Genomic DNA, 21,415 nt, shown 5'->3' with positions numbered 1-21,415 from the left:
TACACCAAGTCAGCCCATTTTCTTCCAATGAAGTCGACATATACTGTGGATCAGTATGCTGAGTTGTAACGTGAGGAAGATCGTACATCTCCATGGGGTTCCTAAGTCTATAGTGTCAGACCGAGATCCTATCTTTACCTCCAAGTTTTGGGGTGGTTTGCAGAAGGCTATGGGGACTCAGCTGAAGTTCAGCACAGCCTTTCATCCTCAGACTGATGGACAGTCTGAGAGGATGATTCAGGTGTTGGAAGATATGCTCAGAGCGTGTGTGATCGACTTTGAAGGGTCATGGAGTAAGTATCTCCCGTTGATTGAATTTTCGTATAACAATAGTTACCAATCAACGATTGGAGTGGCTCCCTACGAGATGTTATATGGGAGGAGGTGCAGATCACCCATTCATTGGGATGAGATGGGTGAGAGGAAGTATTTAGGGCCAGATATGGCTAATCACTGTACTTTTATCCTAAAATTTTGCAAACAGTCTTAAACTTATTACTTTTGGGATCTCATGTAAAAAGAAAATGTTTATTTATAAGAAATGCAGCTTTTGAGACCAAAATCTTTTAACCCTAGTTCAACTATAGTTTCAGTAACACGTTTTGAATTAAATGACTTGATTAGCAAGTCTTGCACCTTTATAAACACACAGTGTAACGGTCTTGGCTATCCAGGGTGTTACAGGATTGGTGTCGGGGACGGAATCAGGTCTAGGGCACTGTATTGAATGGCTTCAGCAGAGCTGTAAGAACTAAAGGCTCATTTATTGAGTAAGATGGTATTCTCCAAGGTGGATCTTTGATCTGGTTATTACCAGGTAAAGATCAGAAAGAAGGATATGCAAAAGATTGTTTTTTATATTAGACAAGGGCACTAAGAGTGCTGAGTTGTTTTTATGAATTAGATGAACAGAGTATTCAAGGATTATCTTAATTGGATTTTTGATCATCTTGATCGATGGTATTGTGGTATACTCTCGGTTGGAGAATTTCCAAGATCACGGAACGCCTTAGAGAGCAGAAATTTCCTTGGACGAGCAGGATATTATATGTGTTTTGGGAAAGAGTTCTGAGTCTTCTTACAGATCAGAACCAGTTTGTAGGTTGTTATGACACTTGAGTAATAGGGAAAAGTAATTGCCTATGCATCGTAATATTGGAAGGATATGATCAGAACTAGAGTAGAGTTACTAGTGGGCCAGGTGGCCAACATTTTGTTTGAGTTACTCTGGTAGAAAGGATCAAAGAAAAAACAGTTAAGTGACCCACATATGGAAAAATTGAGGGGAATGTCTTAGCTGGATTAGCTAAGGATTATACAGTGTCAGTTATGGCTTTATCATGGTATAAGGATCGAATTTGGAATCTGATGGACACTGGTATTAAATGAGGGATTCTGGATGAATCTTATACTACTCTCTTATTCTCTTCATCTAGGCATCATGAAAGATGTATTATGATATGAAAGCTTTATAGTGGTGGCCTGGGATGGAGAGGGACATGACTGATTATGTGACAAAGTTCTTAACCTGTTAGCAGGTCAGGACATAGTATCATAAACCAGTAAGGCTATTACAGCCTTTGTGTATTCTATAGTGGAAGGACATCGCGATGGGTTTCGCAGTGGGGCTTCTCAGGTTTGTGGGTCAGCGTGATTTGGATTGGGTCATTATTGACCAATATTTTAAGTCAGCTTGCTTTGTATCAGTAAGGACGAGTAATACAATTGATCAGTATGTAGACCTCTATGTGAGAGAGGTAGTACGCCTTCATGGAATTTGAGGTTTATCTTATCAGATGAGGACTTTGTTTTTACTTCCAAACCTTAGGGAAGGTTGCAGAAGGCAATGAATATACAGTTGGAATTTAATACAGTATATTATCCTCAGACTGATGATAAATCAGAGAGAGTTATCCAGTTATTGGAAGGGCATCTTATGAGATGGGTGAGATATTATATCTGGATCCTGAGGTAGTTCAGGGGACCATTGAGGTTATTGAAAAGATTAGAGCTTGGATGCTCACTTCTCAGAGTAAATGGAAAGTTATGTTGATTTGAGATGCAGGAACATGGAGTTCCAAGTGGAAGACTGTATCTTCCTTAAAGTATCACCATGGAAATGGGTGAGGAAATAAGGGCAAGTTGAGCCCTAGATTTGTAAGACCATTTGAATCGTGGATAGGATCGGTCAGGTTGCTTTTGGATTGGCCTTATCTTTGGCACTGTTGGCCGCATACAGTGTATTTTATATTTCCATGTTGAGGACATGGGTTAGAAGAGACTCATGTGTTGATTTATGAGAATCTAGAGATTGAGGCTAAGTTATCCTATGAGGAATAGCCTGTTCAGATTTTAACAAAAAGAACAAGGTTCTGAGAAGCAAAGATATACCTTTAGTTAAGGTATGAAACAGAAATAGTGAGGTCGAGGGAACGACCTGGGAACTGGAATCAGATATGCGGAATTTATATTCCGGGTTGTTCAGATAAATTTCGAGTACGAAATTTATGTAAGGAGTGTATAGTTGTAATGACCCAAATTTCCTAATAAGGTTCAGGACCTGGATTAGGAGGTCAGGAGGGCCATAATTGATTTATTATGCCATTAAATGATTATATGCATGAATATGTGAATTATATTGTTATATGATGATAAATGCATGCATATGGGTCTATTTTTCATTATAAGGGCATTTTGGTAATTTGGCCCGTTGAGGGCATATTTGTATATTTTCATGCATGTTGGTGAATTATTAATGAGGCCACATTATAATGTGGATTTTTTCGAGCTATTCGACATGAGACGATCTTTGATTACAAGTTAGCGGTTTGGTCATAACGGGGTTAATTTCAGGGCTCGAGGTAAGTCTCGGGGTCATATGATGATTAGTACATTACCGGGAATTAAAGGGTAATGGGATATGATTTATTAGCATTTGAGAATGTTGGGAATATTGGGAATTGGAGGACGTTAATTATAATTAACGAGATAGACAGGAAAGGACGATTTTGCCCTTGGTGGCTTGAAAAGGAAATAAATAGGCTTGGGGGCATTTAGGTCATTTGACCTTAGGATATGTTTAAAATCAGATGGTTGTAGAAACCTTAGAACCAAAACAGAGCTTATTTCCCTCCCCCACTATCATCTTCTTCTCTCCTTCTTCCTTTGAAATTTTGGAGCTCCTTTTGAGGATTCAAGCTAGGAAATCAAGCCTTGAGGGTTTAGGATTGTGTTAAGCCATTGAAGAGGGTTTAACCTTGAGCTTGAGGTAAGATTTCAACCATGGAAACTCTGGTTTTTGCTTTGTTTTTCATTATTTTTCAGCTGGAACGTTGGTTTGGATAGTTGAGAATTCATGGAAGTTTTTGGCAAAGTTTGGTTGGGTTTTAATGCCTAGGACTTGTAGAATGAGTTTTTGGGTTCATTTATGAGTTTGGTTGAGGTTTGGAATCAGTTCTTGAAGATTGGAAATTGGAGCAATTGAAAGGGGAAAATCAGGGCTGAATCACCCTGGTTCTAGCACTACAGAGCTGTCCAGGGCAAGTCAGCCCTACTTGTAGCGCTCAGGTGCCAGGGGGGCAGCGTTGTAGTGCTACCCTATTTTTCCAGGGTCCTATTTTGGTACTTTTTGGGTTTTTGAACCGAGGGCTCGGGGATAATTCCACCACCCTGTTTGGTGGAATTGGAGTTCCCAAGAGCGCGAGATTGGTCCGGGATTGGGTTTTGGAACTTGAACTCATTGAAACACCGTTTATGGTTGTGACTAGGTTATCGCTAGGGGCTTGGAATCAGGATCGTGCTTGTGTCTCGTTTATTGGTAACCTGTGCTTGGACCAAAGGTAAGAAAATTGCACCCAGTATGTGATGCATGCGATGCATAAGATACATGAGATTAGGGCATGGCATGAATGTTGAATATGAGTTTGATCAGAGATTGAGTCTCTGTATTTGTGCATGATTATAATTATGCTTCTGATTATTGATTAAGCATGTTAAATGCCTTATATCTGAATATTTGACATATGGTATATGTCTGTTTGCATTACCTCATTGAGGAAGCACTGACTTATTAGTCAGGGATTGGCATTGGTGTTAGTATTAATTGTGAAGCTGTGACTTATCAGTCAAGATCAGCAGTAGTACTGAGCACTGGTTGTATGGTATTTGCTTATGAGTCAAGAACGGTATTAGCATGTTTAACGCAAGCCGAAAAGATTAGATCTAATCGACATAAGCATGAAATGCTTGACCGACCTTAAGTTCGATGAAAAACAAAAGCACTTGTCTAGTCTAAAGGCTAGTTATTTAGAGCCAGAGCCAAAAGGCTAAGGTGACCTACACGTCACATGGCTAGGAGGGTATGAGACCTCAAGGATAGACTTATCAGTCATCTATATAGAGATAGACTTATCAGTCATCTATTTTGAGAGTGATTCATTAGTCACCTATACAAAGTGTGACTCATTATTCACCTATTCAGAGTGTGACTCATTAGTTACCTATCTCAGAGAGTAATTTATTAGTCAACTATTCAGAGATACACTTATCATTCATCTACACAGAGATAGACTTATTAGTCATCTATACAAAGATAGACTTATAAGTCATCTACATAAGGGTAGACTTATTAGTCATCTATACATGGAGACTTATTAGTCATCTACCTCAGAGATAGACTTATCAGTCATCTAACAGAGATAGACTCATTAGTCATCTATACAGAGTGTGAATTATTAGTCATATACACAGAGTGTGACTCATTAGTCACCTATACAAGGTGTGACTCATTAGTCACCCACACAGAGATTGACTCATTAGTCATCTATTCAATAAGCAGGTCCCCAGAGATTGACTCATTAGTCATCTATTCAGACGCAGGACCCCATAATCATTTATTTGGACTTGTTTGCATGCATGAGTAGGGTTATTACAGCTAGGCATGCCTATTATGATTTAGTAACATGTTATTACTTGTTCACGAGCATATTGAGTTTTCTTGCTGAGCTTCGGCACGCGGGTGCTATGTGGTGCAGGTAAAGGTAAAAGAAAGCCTTGAGTTGGAGAGCTTAGGTGATGATGTGTACATACGTGGCTGCTCGACCACCACGGCTGAGGGTTTAAAGAGGAACTAGGGTTAAACCCTATTTTGCCGCTTAGGTCGGCTGGTTGTAAATCTTTTGTTGTAATTAACCTTTAAATTATATTTTTGGGATCCCAATGTATATGGTAAACGTTTTAGTGAAATGTTGTATTTTAACCAAAAAATTTAATCCTAAATCGTTAATCATACTTAGTTACACGATTATGGCCAAATTACTCGATTAGCAAGTTTAGCACTGTTTAAAATGCACACCGTAACGGTCCCTAGGCAGTAGGGCATTACAAAATCTTGATGGGAACTAAAATGTGGGAAATAAATGCTTAATGAGCTTTTGAAATCCTTTTCCATCCACGTGCCTAAAGGATAACTCATCCATAATCATATATTCAGCAATCACTTTCCTAACAACATTTTGATTAAACCTTACTGGCAGCCCACTTGAAGCAACTTCTTCATTGCAGGTTGTTGTCTTTTTAGTGAATCTATTCATCGTTGATTGTTGCTTCTTACTTTGCTCAACCCAGTCACTGAAAGGACATTTCTTACATTTTCTCTCCACATGTGCCCATAGTGTGCTAGTCCCATTTAACTTTGTATCAGCCGCATAATCGGTGCCACAATAATTGCAAGCATCCCTCGGCTTCTTAGGATCACAATCAGGCAACATAGTGTAATGATTAAACACACTCGATGTTTTCTTTCCAACCCTTTTGATAAACGAGTTTTAGGCTCGTTTATGGTCTAGTTTTTAGGTTGGTTTTCATTAGTTTAGGGTTATTTTATTGCAGAATTATGCTCGTTTGTTCATGTTTCAGGTTTTCTATGCTAAGTTGCTGAAAAGAGTGAAATGAAGTGAAAGTGGAAGAAAATATAGTTAATATGGAGAAAATCATGTTTTTCGGGAGCAATATGTCCGTGTTTTGATATTTTCAATAGCGCTACAGCGCTATCAAAGTGGCGCCACAGCGCTAGGAAGGATACGATGGAGCTTGTTGAATCTGTAAGTAGCGCCCCAGCGCTACAAAGCAAGTGCTACAACGCTATCAAGACCAGCAGAGCAATGCCCCAGCGCTACATCAAGGGCGCTACAACGCTAGTGAAACGGTTTTTAGTGCATTTTTTGGTTCTGACTATAGCGCTACAGGGCTCAATACATAGCGCCACAGCGCTATCAACACATTTTTTAGATTTTAAACCACTTTTTGAAGGGCAAAATGGTCTTTTCACTTGGGAACCTTGGAGAACTACTTAAGGAACATTATTCTGTGATTTTTGGGAGGCAATTATGATTTTGTAAACCCTAGATCTAGAAAAGACTGCTGCTTTAGATTGCTTTTTCTAGTTTTAACTTTCTAGATTTTTCTTTTTCGTCTGAATTCCTTGGGTTATTTTCTGTGAGTAATTATTTGAATGTTATTTTCATCATGTTATCTATGAACTAGTTTCATTTATCTAGGGATTAATGTAGTCACTGGGATTTCTACTTAATTTTATTATGATATTCTATTGATACTCCTCTATTCTAATCTATATGATGTTTGTTTAATGCTAGTAAATACTTGATCAATATTTACTTGATTTAATGGCTTTGATTCAAAATTCGAAAGATGAGAATTGAATATGTTATCATTATATAGACATAGGTTGCATATTGGACGAAAGTACCTGTATGACTTGTGTAGTAATTAGGTTTCTTTGTTTAATGCATTCTATATGTTCAAGTTTATCACAGAAATGTAGAAAACCTGCATATAGATTGAGATCTTATATCTTGAAAAAGAATAGGAATTGATTATGTTAACTTTCTATTAGAATAAGAAGAGATTTAGAATTGATTAGTAAAATTAATAGAATGAAAAGTTGATGAAATTAATTCCTAGGCTTTGTATTATTGATTTTTTAGTTGATTCATTGTTTTGTTTCCAGTTATTTAAATTATGTTCATAATTTAGAATATTCATTTTGATTTTAATTATTCATTTAAGTTTAAATTCACCAAACAGAAAGTTAAAGAACAATTAGTGGTATTTGGAAAGCAGTCTTCGTGGGATCGACACTCTACTTATTATATATTACTTGATTTGACCACATATACTTGCGTGCTAATTTTTACAGATCAAGTTTTTGGCGCCGTTGCCAGGGACTTAAATTCCAATATCACAGTTAATTGTTATTTGTTCTAATTTGGTTATTTTATTTCTGTTTAACATTTATTTGGATCAAGGTTCTGTTGTGTTTCAGGAATTGTTGGTATATGCGAAGTAATAGACAAAAGGAGATTATACCAATAGATCTGGAAATTGAAAGAACGTGCAAATAGAACCGGAAAACAAAGGGGAGATTGGAGTTTACCATGGCTGACAATTTGGGAAACGATACTAATAATGGTCAAGGGGCTGCAGAGGTTCCAAGGGAGCAAGGACCAAGAACATTGGGAGATTATGTACTTCCTACTATTACAGGAGTGCATTCATGCATCAGACCTCCAACCATTGCTGCAAATAATTTTGAGATTAAGCCTGCAATCCTTCAAATGGTCCAATCAACTGTTCAGTTTGGAGGTATGCCAACGGAGGATCCCAATTTGCACATAGATAATTTTCTAGAGTTATGTGCTACGTTCAAGATGAATGGGGTGAGCGATGATGCTATAAGAATGAGGCTATTCCCATTTTCACTTAGGGATAGGGCGAAGAGTTGGTTGATATCCTTACGGGTGAATTCTATCACTACATGGGAGGAGTTAGCTCAGAAGTTCCTTGTCAAGTTCTTTCCTCCAGCGAAGGTTGCAAAACTAAGGGGATAGATCAATAATTTTTATCAGATGGAAGGGGAGTCACTGTATGATTCTTGGGAGCGATTCAAGGAGTTGTTAAGGAAGTGTCCACATCATGGTATAGAAAAGTGGAAGTTGGTGCATAATATTTATAATGGGTTGAACGGAACAACTAGAACAATTATAAATGTTGCGGCGGGAAGTGCTTTTTATGAGTAAGAGTGCTGATGAGGCGTATGAGCTATTAGAAGAGATGGCGATGAATAATTATCAATGGAAAACTGAAAGGGGACAACCAAAGAAGGTGGCTAGAATGATGGAATTGGACGCTATATCCATGCTTACAGCTCAAGTAGCAGCCTTGACAAAGCAACTACAAAAGACTACACTCCCATCTCAAGCTATGCAAGTTCAAAACCTATGTGAATTGTGTGGTACAACCCATCCACCCAACCAATGCCCTACTCTAGATATGAATAACATGCCCATGAAGAAGTACAAGCTATAGGAAATTACTAGAGACAACCCAATAATCCCAATTCCATGTCCTATAACCCAGGTTGGAAGAACCATCCTAATTTTTCCTAGTCCAATAATCAAAACACTCTACAAACTTACCATCCACCTCAGCCACAATATCAACCTCCCCAAAATAAACCACCATATCAACAACAACATGCATACCAACAACCTCCACCTGGATATTATCAACCACAAAATAGACCACCACACCCAATGCCAATGAAATCAGCTGAACCTCAACCTGACGCACTTAACCAATTTATGACTGAAACCAGGGCGTCCATAAGGAGTTTGGAGACTCAAATAGGGCAGTTGGCTACTTTAATGTCTAATAAAGCTCAAGGAAATTTGCTTAGCACTACGGAAGTTAATCCTAAAGAACAGTGTCAAGCTATTACTTTGAGGAGTGGAACATGGTATGAAGAGCCAAAGAAGAAGTAGTTAGAAGAAGAAGGTCAGAAGGGAAATACACAAGGCATAGAAGAAGAGAAGTCTAATGAAGAAAAGGTTACTGAAGACCTTAATAAGAAAGAAGTGGTACCACCTGTGAGTATTGAGCATCATGTTAGAATTCCATATCCACAAAGGCTTCATAAGCATAATCTGGATAAAGTAGTTTGCAATGTTTTTAGAGGTGTTCAAGAAGCTACATATTAATATACCATTCACAGAAGCATTAGAACAGATGCCCAGCTATGTGAAGTTCATGAAGGAGATTTCGTCTAACAAGAGAAAGATGGGTGATTATGAGACAATAGCGTTAACAGAAGAGTGTAGTGCTATTTTTCAAAGGAAACTTCCTCAAAAGTTACGAGATCCTGGTAGTTTTACTATTCCATGCACGATTGGGGAGTCTGAATGTAAGCATGTACTTTGTGATTTGGGGGCAAGTATTAATTTGATGCCTTTGTCGATATTTCATAGACTTGGTTTGGGTGAAGCTAGGCCAACCACAGTAACATTGCAATTGGCTGATAGATCTATGAAGTATCCACGTGGTATTATAGAAGATGTGTTGGTGAAGGTAGATAAGTTTATATATCCAGTTGATTTTATAGTTCTTGATATGGAGGAGGATGAGAATGTTCCTATTATCTTGGGCAGGCCATTTTTAGCAACTGGGCAAGCATTGATAGATGTGAAAAAGGGAGAGTTAAGGCTAAGAGTGCAAGGGGAAGAAGTAGTATTTAATGTGTTTAAGGCTATGACTTATGCTAAAGCAAGTGATAATTGTTTCGCAGTTGATGTGGTATAAGAGGTAGTAGGGAGAAGAAAGTTAATTGAAGATCCTCTTGAAATTAGTCTTACAGTTGATGATGTAGATGGTGAGGATAATGAAGAGGCGTTGAGTTATTTGAAGTGGATACAATCATATGAGCCATGGAAGCATAAAAAGTTTGAAGAATTGGGTGAGGGACCGGAAAGACCATTACCATCGATTTTGAAGCCACCTGTGTTAGAACTGAAGGTTTTACCAGAACATCTACGCTATGCTTATCTTGGAGAGAAAGAGACTCTTCCGGTCATAGTTTCATCATTTCTTTCGGAAGTAAAGGAGGAGAAGTTGTTGAGGGTGTTAAGGGCTCATGAAACTGCTATAGGATGGACTCTTGCTGATATAAGAGGAATAAGCCCATCGACAGTTATGCATAGAATTCTTATGGAAGACGATGCTAGACCGACTATTGATGCTCAACGAAGACTTAATCTGACAATGAAAGAAGTGGTGAGGAAAGAGATCTTGAAATGGTTAGATGCTGAAGTGATTTACCCTATTTCTGATAGTGCTTGGGTAAGTCCAGTACAAGTAGTACCTAAAAAGGGTGGCATAACCGTAGTGAAGAATGAGAGTAATGAACTGATATCCACAAGGAATGTGACGGGTTGGAGGATATGTATAGATTACCGGAAGTTGAATAAGGCAACTAGGAAAGATCATTTTCCTTTGCCTTCTATTGATCAGATGTTGGATAGGTTGGCGGGGCATAACTACTATTGTTTTCTAGACGGGTACTTAGGTTATTATCAGATTGTAATTGCACCGGAGGATCAAGAGAAGACAACATTTACATGTCCTTATGGTACTTTTTCTTTTAGAAGGATGCCATTCGGGCTATGTAATGCACCAGCCACATTTCAACGGTGTATGATGACGATATTCTCTAACATGGTTGAGAAAGGGATTGAGATTTTTATGGATGATTTTCCGGATTATGGGCCTTCTTTTGACAAGTGTTTGACTAATTTGGAGTTGGTTTTAAGGAGATGTGAAGAGTCGCATTTAGTACTTAATTGGGAGAAGTGCCACTTTATGGTGAATGAAGGAATTGTATTGGGGCACAAGATTTCTAAGAAAGGCATTGAAGTGGATTGGGCCAAGATTTCTACGATAGAGAATTTGCCACCTCCAGTTTCAATTAAAGGAGTGAGGAGTTTCTTGGGCCATGCGGGATTTTATCAGAGATTTATCAAAGATTTCTCCAAGGTCTCGAAGCCGCTGTCCACCTTGCTAATGAATGGGGTTCTGTTTGATTTTGATGAGACGTGTCACCAAGCTTTTAAGATACTTAAGGAGAAATTGATTTCGGCACCTATAGTTGTAGCACCTCAATGGGATTTTCCATTTGAATTGATGTGTGACGCCAATGATTTTGCAGTTGGGGCAATGTTGGGACAAAGAGTTGACAAGGTATTTAGAACGATTTATTATGCAAATCGTACCTTGAATGATGCTCAAATTAATTATGCAACTATAGAGAATGAGTTATTGGCCATAGTGTTTGCCTTTGATAAGTTTAGGCCGTACTTGATTGGGAATAAGGTGGTTGTTTACACAGATCATTCTGCGATAAAATATCTTATGACCAAGAAAGATTCCAAGCCTCGTCTTATTCGGTGGATTTTGTTGTTACAAGAATTTGATATGGAAATTAAAGATAAGAAGGGCATAGAGAATTTGGTGGCGGATCACTTGTCTAGATTGGAGGTTGATGAGGAGTCTCTTGATAAAGAAGTTTAGATTAATGATGTTTTTCCTGATGAGCAGTTGTTTGAAGTAAGTGTTTGTAAAAATGTTCCATGGTTTGCAGGCTATGTTAATTTTTCGGCTGCAAAGGTTATACCTCCTGAGATGACAAGGCAACAATTGAAGAAATTCTATTCTGAGGTGAAGCACTATTACTGGGAGGAGCCTATTCTGTATAAACATTGTCATGATCAAGTTATTAGAAGATGTGTGCCCGAAGAGGAGATGTTGTCAATCTTGACTCACTGTCATACTTTGCATTACGACGGTCATTTCGGAGGAACAAGAACAGCAGCAAAAGTTTTGCAAAGTGGGTTTTACTGGCCTACATTATTTAAAGATGGTAATGTCTTTGTCAAAAGTTGTGATCGTTGTCAAAGGACTGGGAATATATCAAGAAGAGATGAAATTCCAATGGCTGATATTTTGGAAGTCGAGTTTTTTGACGTATGGGGAATAGACTTTATGGGATCTTTCCCGTCATCGTATAATAACAAGTACATTTTTCTTGCAGTGGACTATGTTTCTAAATGGGTAGAAGCTGCAGCAACTCCTACTTGTGATGGGAGAGAGATACTTAGATTCCTTCACAAAAATATCTTCACTCAGTTCGGCACCCCCAGAGCAATTATTAGTGATTGGGGAAGTCATTTTTGCAACAAGTCGTTCACTGCTCTTTGTGCTCGTTATGGTGTTCATCATCGAAAGGCATTGTTTTATCATCCAATTGCAAATGGTCAAGCCGAAGTGTCGAATAGGGAGATTAAAAGTATCTTGGAAAAGATTGTAAATAAGTCAAGGAAGGATTGGTCGAAGAAGCTCGATGATTCACTTTGGGCTTATCGCATTGCATTTAAAACTCTGATTGGTATGTCACCATATCGATTGGTGTTTGGTAAGGCATGCCACTTACCGGTGGAACTTGAGCACAGAGCTTACTGGGCTGTGAAAAAGTTAAACATTGATCTCTTTATGGTGGGACAAAATAGGCTTGTGGAGTTAAACGAGCTTGATGAATTCTGAAATGAAGCTTATGAGAATGCGAGGATTTATAAAGAGAAGTCGAAGGCCTTTCATGATAAGCGGATACTGAGGAAGGATTTTCAACCAGGAGATAAAGTGCTACTATTTAATTCAAGACTTAAGCTCTTTCCTGGTAAATTGAAGTAAGGATGGCCAGGACCGTATACGGTAGTTGCTTCACTTCCTTATGGAGTAGTGCAAGTTCATAGTGAGAAGGCGGGACACTTTAAGGTGAATGGTCAGAGACTGAAGCATTATTTGGAAGGCCCGATGGAAAAATGCAAGTCTGTGGTGATTTTGGAACCAATCTGAATTGAATACAAACAAGAGTCTGGATAAAAGACGTTAAAGACAGCACTCTTAGGAGGCATTCCTAAGTTTATTTTTATTTCTTTTGTATTTTCAGTTTATGTTATTTGTTTTTGTTTGGTTTTGAACAATGTTTAGGGAATTTGTTTTAGTGATTATTTTTAGTTTTAATTAGATTTTTTTTTATGTATTGTATGAACCGTGAAAAACGTGAAAAAAACGCAAGAGTTTACAAGAAAAAGGTTAGCAAAATGTTAATTTGTGAGGTAGTAGCGCTACAACGCTTGGAAGGAGGCACTATAGCGCTAGTTACAGAGAAGGGAGAATTTTTTTTCAACAAAGGGTGCTATGAATGGAGCGCTACAGCACTAATCTCATACGCAAAAAGGGATTTTGAAACGGATGTCAGCGCTACAACGCTGCTTAAAGGGCGCTACGGTGCTATACTCAGAAATGAAATGCCCAGAAAAACCCTTGTAGCGCTACGGCGCTGAGTCACAAATTTTTTTAAAAAGGGGATTAAGCTTCAAAGTTTTCCCCCAATTCCTTATTTATTCTTCTCTCTTCGTGTTCTCTCTACCCCAGCACCCTCAACCTTCCATTAAACCTCCATTAAAGCCTTCTCCAAGAATTTTGACCTTCATTCTCTCATTTTTTTCTTTATTTTCTCTTAACCCTATAACTTTTGGTTTGTTTTATTTCACCAATCCCCATTTCTTCATCACATTTTGGAACCCTAAAAATTCAGAGTTTGAATTTCTTGAAGAAGATTAGAATTTTCAAGGGGCTTTACTCAATCAAGCACAAGGGAGACCATTTCAAGGGTTAGTAAGTGTTTTCAATCCCTTTTATTCCAAGATTTTTGCTGCATTTGGGGTTAGGTACATTTGTTGCTTGCTTTTGAAAGAGTTTAGTTTTTGTTCCTGTTATTTGGAGAACTTGGGTGTTGTGTTCTGTGAAATTGAGTTTATAGGGTGGTTGAGAAGAGGGAAAGTGTTTAATTTAAGGGGAGGTGCTGTCAAAAATTTTCTAGGTTTGGGTGTGATTGAGAGTGTAGATAATGGCTCCTAAAAGTAGAGCAGGAAGGTCTAAGGATAAGGGAAAATGCCAAGCTTCTGCCTCCCAACAAAGGCATGATAGCTCGGAGCAGGAGTATGATGAACCTAGGTTTATAAATTTTCAAGCTCAAGAGCGGTATGAAAAGTTTGTGCGAAAAACCTTGATTCTGGAAAGAGAAGTAGAATATCAATCTGACCCTTTTGATCATCAGATTTTTGAATTAGTTAGAGCTAATCTCGTGGCTCGAAAGTGGGACAATTTTATTCCAAAATTGGCGCAGGCAAATGTATCATTGGTTTATGAGTTCTATGCGAATTTAAGAGCTAAACACAATGATAAAGTTTTTGTTAGAGGTAACCGAATCCATTAATAAGGTTTTCAGTGTCCCGCATATAAAAGAGAAAGATGAGGAATATACAATATTTTTGAAGGGATATATAGATTATAATGTTGTGGCTGAAAAGTTATGCTTTGAAGGTGCTCCTTGGAATTTATCTGGCTCTTTACCTAAGAGTATCGCATCATGTCAATTGAATATTGAAGCCGTATTTTGGGCTTTCTTTGTTTGTGCTCGGTTCATGCCAGTAAGCCACGTTTCTGACATGACTAAGGATCGAGTACTTCTGATGTATGCATTGATGACAGGGATGACTATTAATATGGGTTCATGGATTAAAGAAAATATAGAGTTCATAGAAAAAGGGCCATACCATTGGAGGTTTGGGCCATGGATTTGTCATCACAATGTTATGTAAGGCTGGAGTTCCTGAGTTAGTTACTGATATTTATCAGTCGTTGCAGCAACCTTTGTCGATTACTTTGATGAAGGATTATCCTGAACCTGCTCTATATGTGCCACAGGCTAGGAAAAAGGGTAAACGTCGTGTAGAAATGGAGGTGGAAGAAGAGGCTGATCCGGTGTTGCTGGGGGGTAGTAGTGACCATAGCATGAAGAACGTCAGTGATAAGTTGGATTATCTTATCCAACAGAATCAGTATATGGTTCAGCAGCAGCACATGATGAATCAATACATGGGCCAACGGTATGAATACAAGGTGAACCATGTGGCTCGCTTAAACAACTTGGTGAGTCGGTGGTCTTTAAATGAGGCGAATCAAACTTATTTTGCTCCACCACCACCGTATTCTCCATTTTACTCTTCGCCTTCACCTCAGTCATTTGCTGGATTTCTAGAACGATAGCCTCCGCCGTCTCAACCTTTCGAGGGACCTTTGTCCCAGCCGCCACAACCGCCATACTGATATGGCTGGTCAGGCAAGTCTCTATTCTCATTCTTTCTGTACTTTAACATTGGGGATAATGTTCGGTTTTAAGTTTGGGGAAGAGATTTATTTCTGGTGTTCTTTGATGCGTTTGCGTTTTACGGTTTGTTTGTTTTAATTTTCGTAAGTTGTTTGTTATGAGTCATGTTTTAGAGTGTAAATTAAGTTGATAATTATTTCCATTTTAATATGATTGACTATTTTGTAGTATAATCCAAAGGAAAAATTGATGTGCTTTTAAAAACAATCTGTGTGCTTGGTTAGATTACTTTGTGTTTTTACTGTGATTTGTTGACATTAGAGATCTATTGCTCATAAATTACAAATGTTACAATTGAGTTATTTTATGCATGTCAAATTTGGATTGTGGATTGAAAAGATTGAAATAAATTCTAGAACCTGTTTGCTTACTATTTGAGATGAAATTTGAAACAATGCACATTTTGGGGAAAGGATATAGGCAATTTTTTTTTTCTAGACTAGTTGTGTCTTTCAAGCTAACCCTATTAAATTTTATCCTTAGTTAACCCTTTTGAGCCTTATAACTGTTTTCTTGTTAACACATTCTTTTGAGCCTACCTGTGAATTGGATTACCCTTTACTCTTTTTGACCCATACCATGAGCATGAAAATTATTATATGAGGGGAGTGAATGAGTAATGGGATGTTTGTATTATGTGTTATTCAGAAAATTATTTGTGATTAAGAAAAAAAATTAAAGAAAGTGAAAAATGATTATGCTCCCAAACAATTATCTATTGAAAAAGCAAAGTTTGGGGGAGTGTATTGAAAAAAAAAATATTCTCAATCATTGCACAGAAAAAAAAGGGGTAACAAGGGATGAGAGGTGTGAAATTTCAGGGAAAGTTTGTTGAGTTGGATTGATTGTGGTATGATTAAGCCTAAAATTGTCTCTTTATCTACCTATACCTAAGCCCTCTATTACAACCCTTATAAAGTCCTATTGATTCTTGTTTGTGCATTTGTTTATATTAATGGAGAATAGTAAGTAATGCAGGCATATGGAAATATTTAATTATGTGGTTAGTTGGTGAGAATTTGATGTGCATAAAGTGGTTCAATTATTTTATTTGCGAGTTATGAGTAAATGAGCTTTGGTGTTGATAGATTGCGGTGAAAGGGTGAAGTAATTTTGACTGAAAATCTAGATTAATGTTTTAAATAGCATGATTGTTTTTCCTGAGAATTATATGTGCATAGCAGTCTTGAGTGTTGGAATTGATTAGTTTAGGTTTGAGTCTAGTTAGATTCTTTACTCGAGGGAGAGTAAAGGTTTAGTTTGGGGGAGTTTGATAAACGAGTTTTAGGCTCGTTTATGGTCTAGTTTTTAGGTTGGTTTTCGTTAGTTTAGGGTTATTTTATTGCAAAATTATGCTCATTTGTTCATATTTCAGGTTTTCCATGCTAAGTTGGTGAAAAGAGTGAAATGAAGTGAAAGTGGAAGAAAATATAGTTAATCTGGAGAAAATCGTGTTTTTCGAGAGCAATATGTATGTGTTTTGATACTGTCAATAGCGGTACAGTGCTATCAAAGTGGCACCACAGCGCTAGGAAGGATACGATGGAGCCTGTTGAATTTGTAAGTAGCGTCCCAGCACTACAAATCAAGTGCTACAGCACTATCAAGACCAACAGAGCAGCGCCCCAGTGCTACATCAAGGGTGCTACAACGCTAGTGAAACAGTTTTTAGTGCTTTTTTGGTTCTAACTATAGCGCTACAACACTCAATACATAGCGCCACAGCGCTATCAACGCGTTTTTCAGATTTTAAACCACTTTTTGAAGGGCAAAATGGTCTTTTCACTTGGGAACCTTGGAGAACTACTTAAGGAACATTATTTTGCAATTTTTGGGAGGCAATTCTGATTTTGTAAACCCTATATCTAGAAAAGACTGCTGCTTTAGATTACTTTTTCTAGTTTTAACTTTCTAGATTTGTCTTTTTCATCTGAATTCCTTAGGTTATTTTCTATGAGTAATTATTTGAATGTTATTTTCATCATGTTATCTATGAATTAATTTCATTTATCTAGGGATTAATGTAGTTACTAGGATTTCTATTTAATTTTATTATGATATTCTATTGATACTCATTCTCTATTCTAATCTATATGATGTTTGTTTAATGCTAGTAAATACTTGATCAATATTTACTTGATTTAATGGTTTTGATTCAAAATTCAAAAGATGAGAATTGAATATGTTATCATTATATAGACATAGGTTGCATATTGGACGAAAGTACATGTATGACTTGTGTAGTAATTAAGTTTATTTGCTTAATGTCTTTTATATGTTCAAGTTTCTCACAGAAATGTAGAAAACCTGCACATAGATTGAGATATTATATCTTGAAAAAGAATAGGAATTAATTATGTTAACATGCTATTAGAATAAGAAGAGATTTAGAATTGATTAGTAAAATTAATAGAATGAAAAGTTGATGAAATTAATTCCTAGGCTTTTTATTATTGATTTTTTAGTTGATTCATTGTTTTGTTTCCAGTTATTTAAATTATGTTCATAATTTAGAATATTCATTTTAATTTTAATTATTCATTTAAGTTTAAATTCACCAAACAGAAAGTTAAAGAATAATTAGTGGTATTTGGAAAGCAGTCTTCGTGGGATCGACACTCTACTTATTATATATTACTTAATTCGACCACGTATACTTGCGTGCTAATTTTTATAGATCACCTTTGATTCTTTTCTGGTCGTTCAACCTCTTTCCACTTTTCTTTTTCATTATCCTTTATCTGGGTCTCTTTGTCTTTTTCCTTATCTTGATTTTGTCAACCATTCCTCTTCTTTCGTACGTTCTCTTTTTTCCTTTTCTTCTCCATCAGAACTTAACAAATTAGTTTCAGCATACTCCAACCACTCCCCTATCATCTCTTCTAAATTTTCCTCGTTATCTATGTTAATGATTGTTTACCCAAAAATGGCTCCTGATGACGTGGCAAGATTGGCTTACACGTGGCGGGCATGTGAAAACTTTAAGTGAATGAATCATGTTCGACCATCGATTAGAGAGTTATTGATTTGTCCAGCCTCATGCTTAGGTGCGACTAGTCTGGTCGCATACTTTCATTTATTTCCTTTCGGATACGCAATCTTGTAATATTTGCATTAATTATATTTTCTTTTATTACTTTAATATGTCAGTCTTAATTGTAATTAAGGCCCATCGGCCCATGTAATCTTCTTGAGCCTATAAATAAGAATCAAAGGGCTCAAGGGGGAGGGGGGGTACTCAGAGAGAAGAATATAGTGTGATTGTTCACCGAAGTTGTAATCTTCCCAAGGCGTGTGAAACTCGTGAACCCTAGTTCATTGATCACAGTGTTGGGGTTCAATATCAATAAGAACACTAAATGGACGTAGGTCATTACCATCCAATTGGGGCCGAACCACTATAAATTGTTTGTGTCGTTTGCTTTCCATTTGATTCCCTTCTTGTTTTTCTCTCATTCTCTATTGTTTATCTGACTCCATGTCGTTGACCAATTTGAGGGTCAACAATGATCTATTTACATATTTATAAACACAATTTCAGTAACAAATATAAGGCATGATCAAGTGAGTTCATGAAACATTCTTACTAATTTTTTTATATACTAATTTGAACCTTCAATTTTCAATAATTACAATTAAACAGCATCTTTTATTGCACCCAAAACCCAACCTCTCTATCAAAACCTCACACTCTCACAGACCTATATTGCACCAAAATATTACACCAAACCATATCAATTATAAAGTTATCAACCTAATGATCGCACACAATAATTCTCAACCCCAAAAATAAGTAAATAACATCACCAATTCAAAATTTCTAACATTTTTCAAAAGAATTAGAATAAAAAACTCTAACTATAACTCAGCCCTAATTATAACTAAATCTAAATATAACTACATTTGACATCACTAAATCCATCCAAAAATGCAAAATGCCAAAATTAAAACATACACAAAATCAACAATGAAATAATAATAAACATACACAAAATTAGAACACAAATAAATCAATAGATAAAAAAAATGATATAAACTAAAAAAAATGTATTTAAAAATGTATACCTCTGTGAAGTAGTCGGCTCCGTGTCCGTGAAGCAGTCGCTGGAGTGGGAAGGGTCGGCTCCGTGTCCATGAAGCAGTCGGCTCCGCGGCTGGGCTGAGTTGGTGAGGTCTACGACTGGGCTGGCGACTGCGTGCGTGGGTCGTGGTCTTGCGGCTGGGCCGTGTTGCTACCGCCGAGTCGCCAACTGGTCGGTCCATTCGTTTGGGTTGGGAGGAGAGTGAAATAGAGAGGGAGGAGGAGATGAGAGTCAGAGTCTGTGAGATAGAGTTAGAGTATACGATAAAGAGAGAGAGAGATTCGGTGGTGCCCTAAAGTAAACTAAAGAAAAAAATTATTTCCATATTTTTATTTTTATTTAATAATTTTAATAATTAATAAATATATAATAATATATTTATACTTTCAGTCAGTTTCGGTTCAAACCGGTCCGTTCACACGAATTTTTCAAATCGACCAAACAGTGACGGTTTACACCGTTAATAACTTTTTCGGTGTTCAATTTAATTGATTTTGATTTTTTTCGTATCGAAAGTTAGGTTTACAATGATTTTTTCGCTTTTTCGGATTTTATGCTTAGCCCTATAGTAGAACTGAAATTTCCTCATAAGATTAACAAAGTGGTCCTTCTTTGATCCTAGTTTCATAAAGAATTATTAACTCAGGTTGTTGAGACCTGATGAGTTCCGCTAGTTCCCGAATTGCCGGGCCGCGGCCAAGACCTCGGCAGTTCCAAGCTATGATTTTCATGGTGCCTTTGGAGACTCTTTTGGGTCAGCTCCAAAGCCCCAAACTGAAAAACCTGTTCATCAATAGTTTGATTGACGTTATCCAAATTGGATATTTGTTCCTGAATCTCGTTGTTTGTTTCTCCCCAAATTTCGGTGTCATTTGGTTCCTCCTCAATATCCCATGCTGCTCTAGATTGCCTTAAGTCATCTATGAATTAAATGAATACTTTGTTAGCCAATGAATCCAGAGTGTCATGGCTAACCTTAACAGGCTTTGCTGGGGTTGTCTCATAGTTTTTTCTACTCTATTTTATGGGTCTTCCTCTAGGTCTTCCACTTGATGCCGGGTTGCGTCGTATTGAGGCTGGCGTGGAGGAGCCAGGCAATTTCCTCTTTAGTTTCCTTGTTCCCAGTTCCTCAAGCTTGGCAGATGGGGATGATGATGGGTATCCTCTAGAGAATGAGAGAGCCTCTTTTTGCAATTCGAGCAGAGTAGTGCGATCATGAGAAATGTCGCCTGTTTGGTGAAGACTCGTTGCTCCAGTGGATTGCTCATTCTGTTATTGGTCACCTTGGTGTTGTGTTCCATTGTTCTCACTGCTTGGCTGAGGGAAGGAAATTGGAGGAGGCAAAGGAATGATTCAACTCGCGATTTTTCGTTTCTTTAATACAGCTTGAGTATGATCTCAAGTCAAGTCTTCGAATTCTAGTGTTGGCTTCAGAAGTGAAGGTGTGGGCCTATATTTATCCACAGCCCCTGACCCAAATATAACTTTAGAGCTTGGGCCCAACATTCCATAGAAGACCAAGGAATTGTAATAGCATCAAGCCCAAAAACGCCTCTGAGGATATTGGCATGTTGATCTTCAATCGTTGGGCTCACCAGAGGGTTATCAAGCCCATTATTTATTTCCAAATCAAATTCCCTCCATCAGCCGCTTTAGAAGCTGCCCATTCCAAAAACCACTCAGGACGTTGTACATGAAATGTGGAACGCTCCCAATTCTCTGCCCGAAGCCAACTGCCATACATCGAAAATAACTTGCTGGCATTGTTTTGATTGACCGTTGGGTGTCTGAAATAATATTTATGTTCGTGTCCCATAATGCCACATTTGAAGCAGAGGCGAGGTAGTTTTATATACTTGTATTGCAACCAGACTGGTTTCATTTTGTCTCGTCGGAGTGGGAATCCTGAGAACAAAGGTTTGCTTATCTCCACATTTGCTTTGAATCACAAGGTACCATTCACATAAGTTAAGGTTCGCTCCGGAATGGTGTATGAGTCCACTGCATTTGCCGCCATCTTGTAGAGAATTGAGGCTAACCAATAGCCTAAAGGGATGTCGGGGATTTGGATCCAAATAGGCCTTGTTAGAAACTCCACCTCTGAATACCGTAGTTCCACCGGCCATGGTTCCAAAGCCAGAAGAGCTCCTCCAATTGCCCACGGTCTTCTCTCCAGAACCATACGGACATCCTC

General features: G+C 37.7%; 1 protein-coding gene and 1 non-coding gene across 2 annotated transcripts; one reads left to right on the top strand and one right to left on the bottom strand.

Moving 5' to 3' along the window:
- Positions 1-7,892: 7,892 nt before the first annotated feature.
- Positions 7,893-7,999, bottom strand: LOC133787441 (small nucleolar RNA R71). The gene has a single exon (XR_009872463.1). It is a non-coding gene; the product is annotated as a small nucleolar RNA R71 (small nucleolar RNA).
- Positions 8,000-10,548: 2,549 nt separating this feature from the next.
- LOC133785781 (uncharacterized) lies at positions 10,549-12,447 on the top strand. Its single transcript, XM_062224997.1, has 3 exons — positions 10,549-11,088; positions 11,446-11,958; positions 12,088-12,447. Exons 1-3 carry the CDS (start codon positions 10,549-10,551, stop codon positions 12,445-12,447), a joined length of 1,413 nt encoding a protein of 470 aa, XP_062080981.1.
- The last annotated feature ends 8,968 nt before the right edge of the window (positions 12,448-21,415 follow it).

Source organism: Humulus lupulus, chromosome 6 (genome assembly GCF_963169125.1).
Source record: "Humulus lupulus chromosome 6, drHumLupu1.1, whole genome shotgun sequence".
Lineage (NCBI taxonomy): Eukaryota > Viridiplantae > Streptophyta > Magnoliopsida > Rosales > Cannabaceae > Humulus > Humulus lupulus.
The sequence above is the reverse complement of the archived record's forward strand: the minus strand, read 5'-3'. Positions and strand labels throughout refer to the sequence as shown.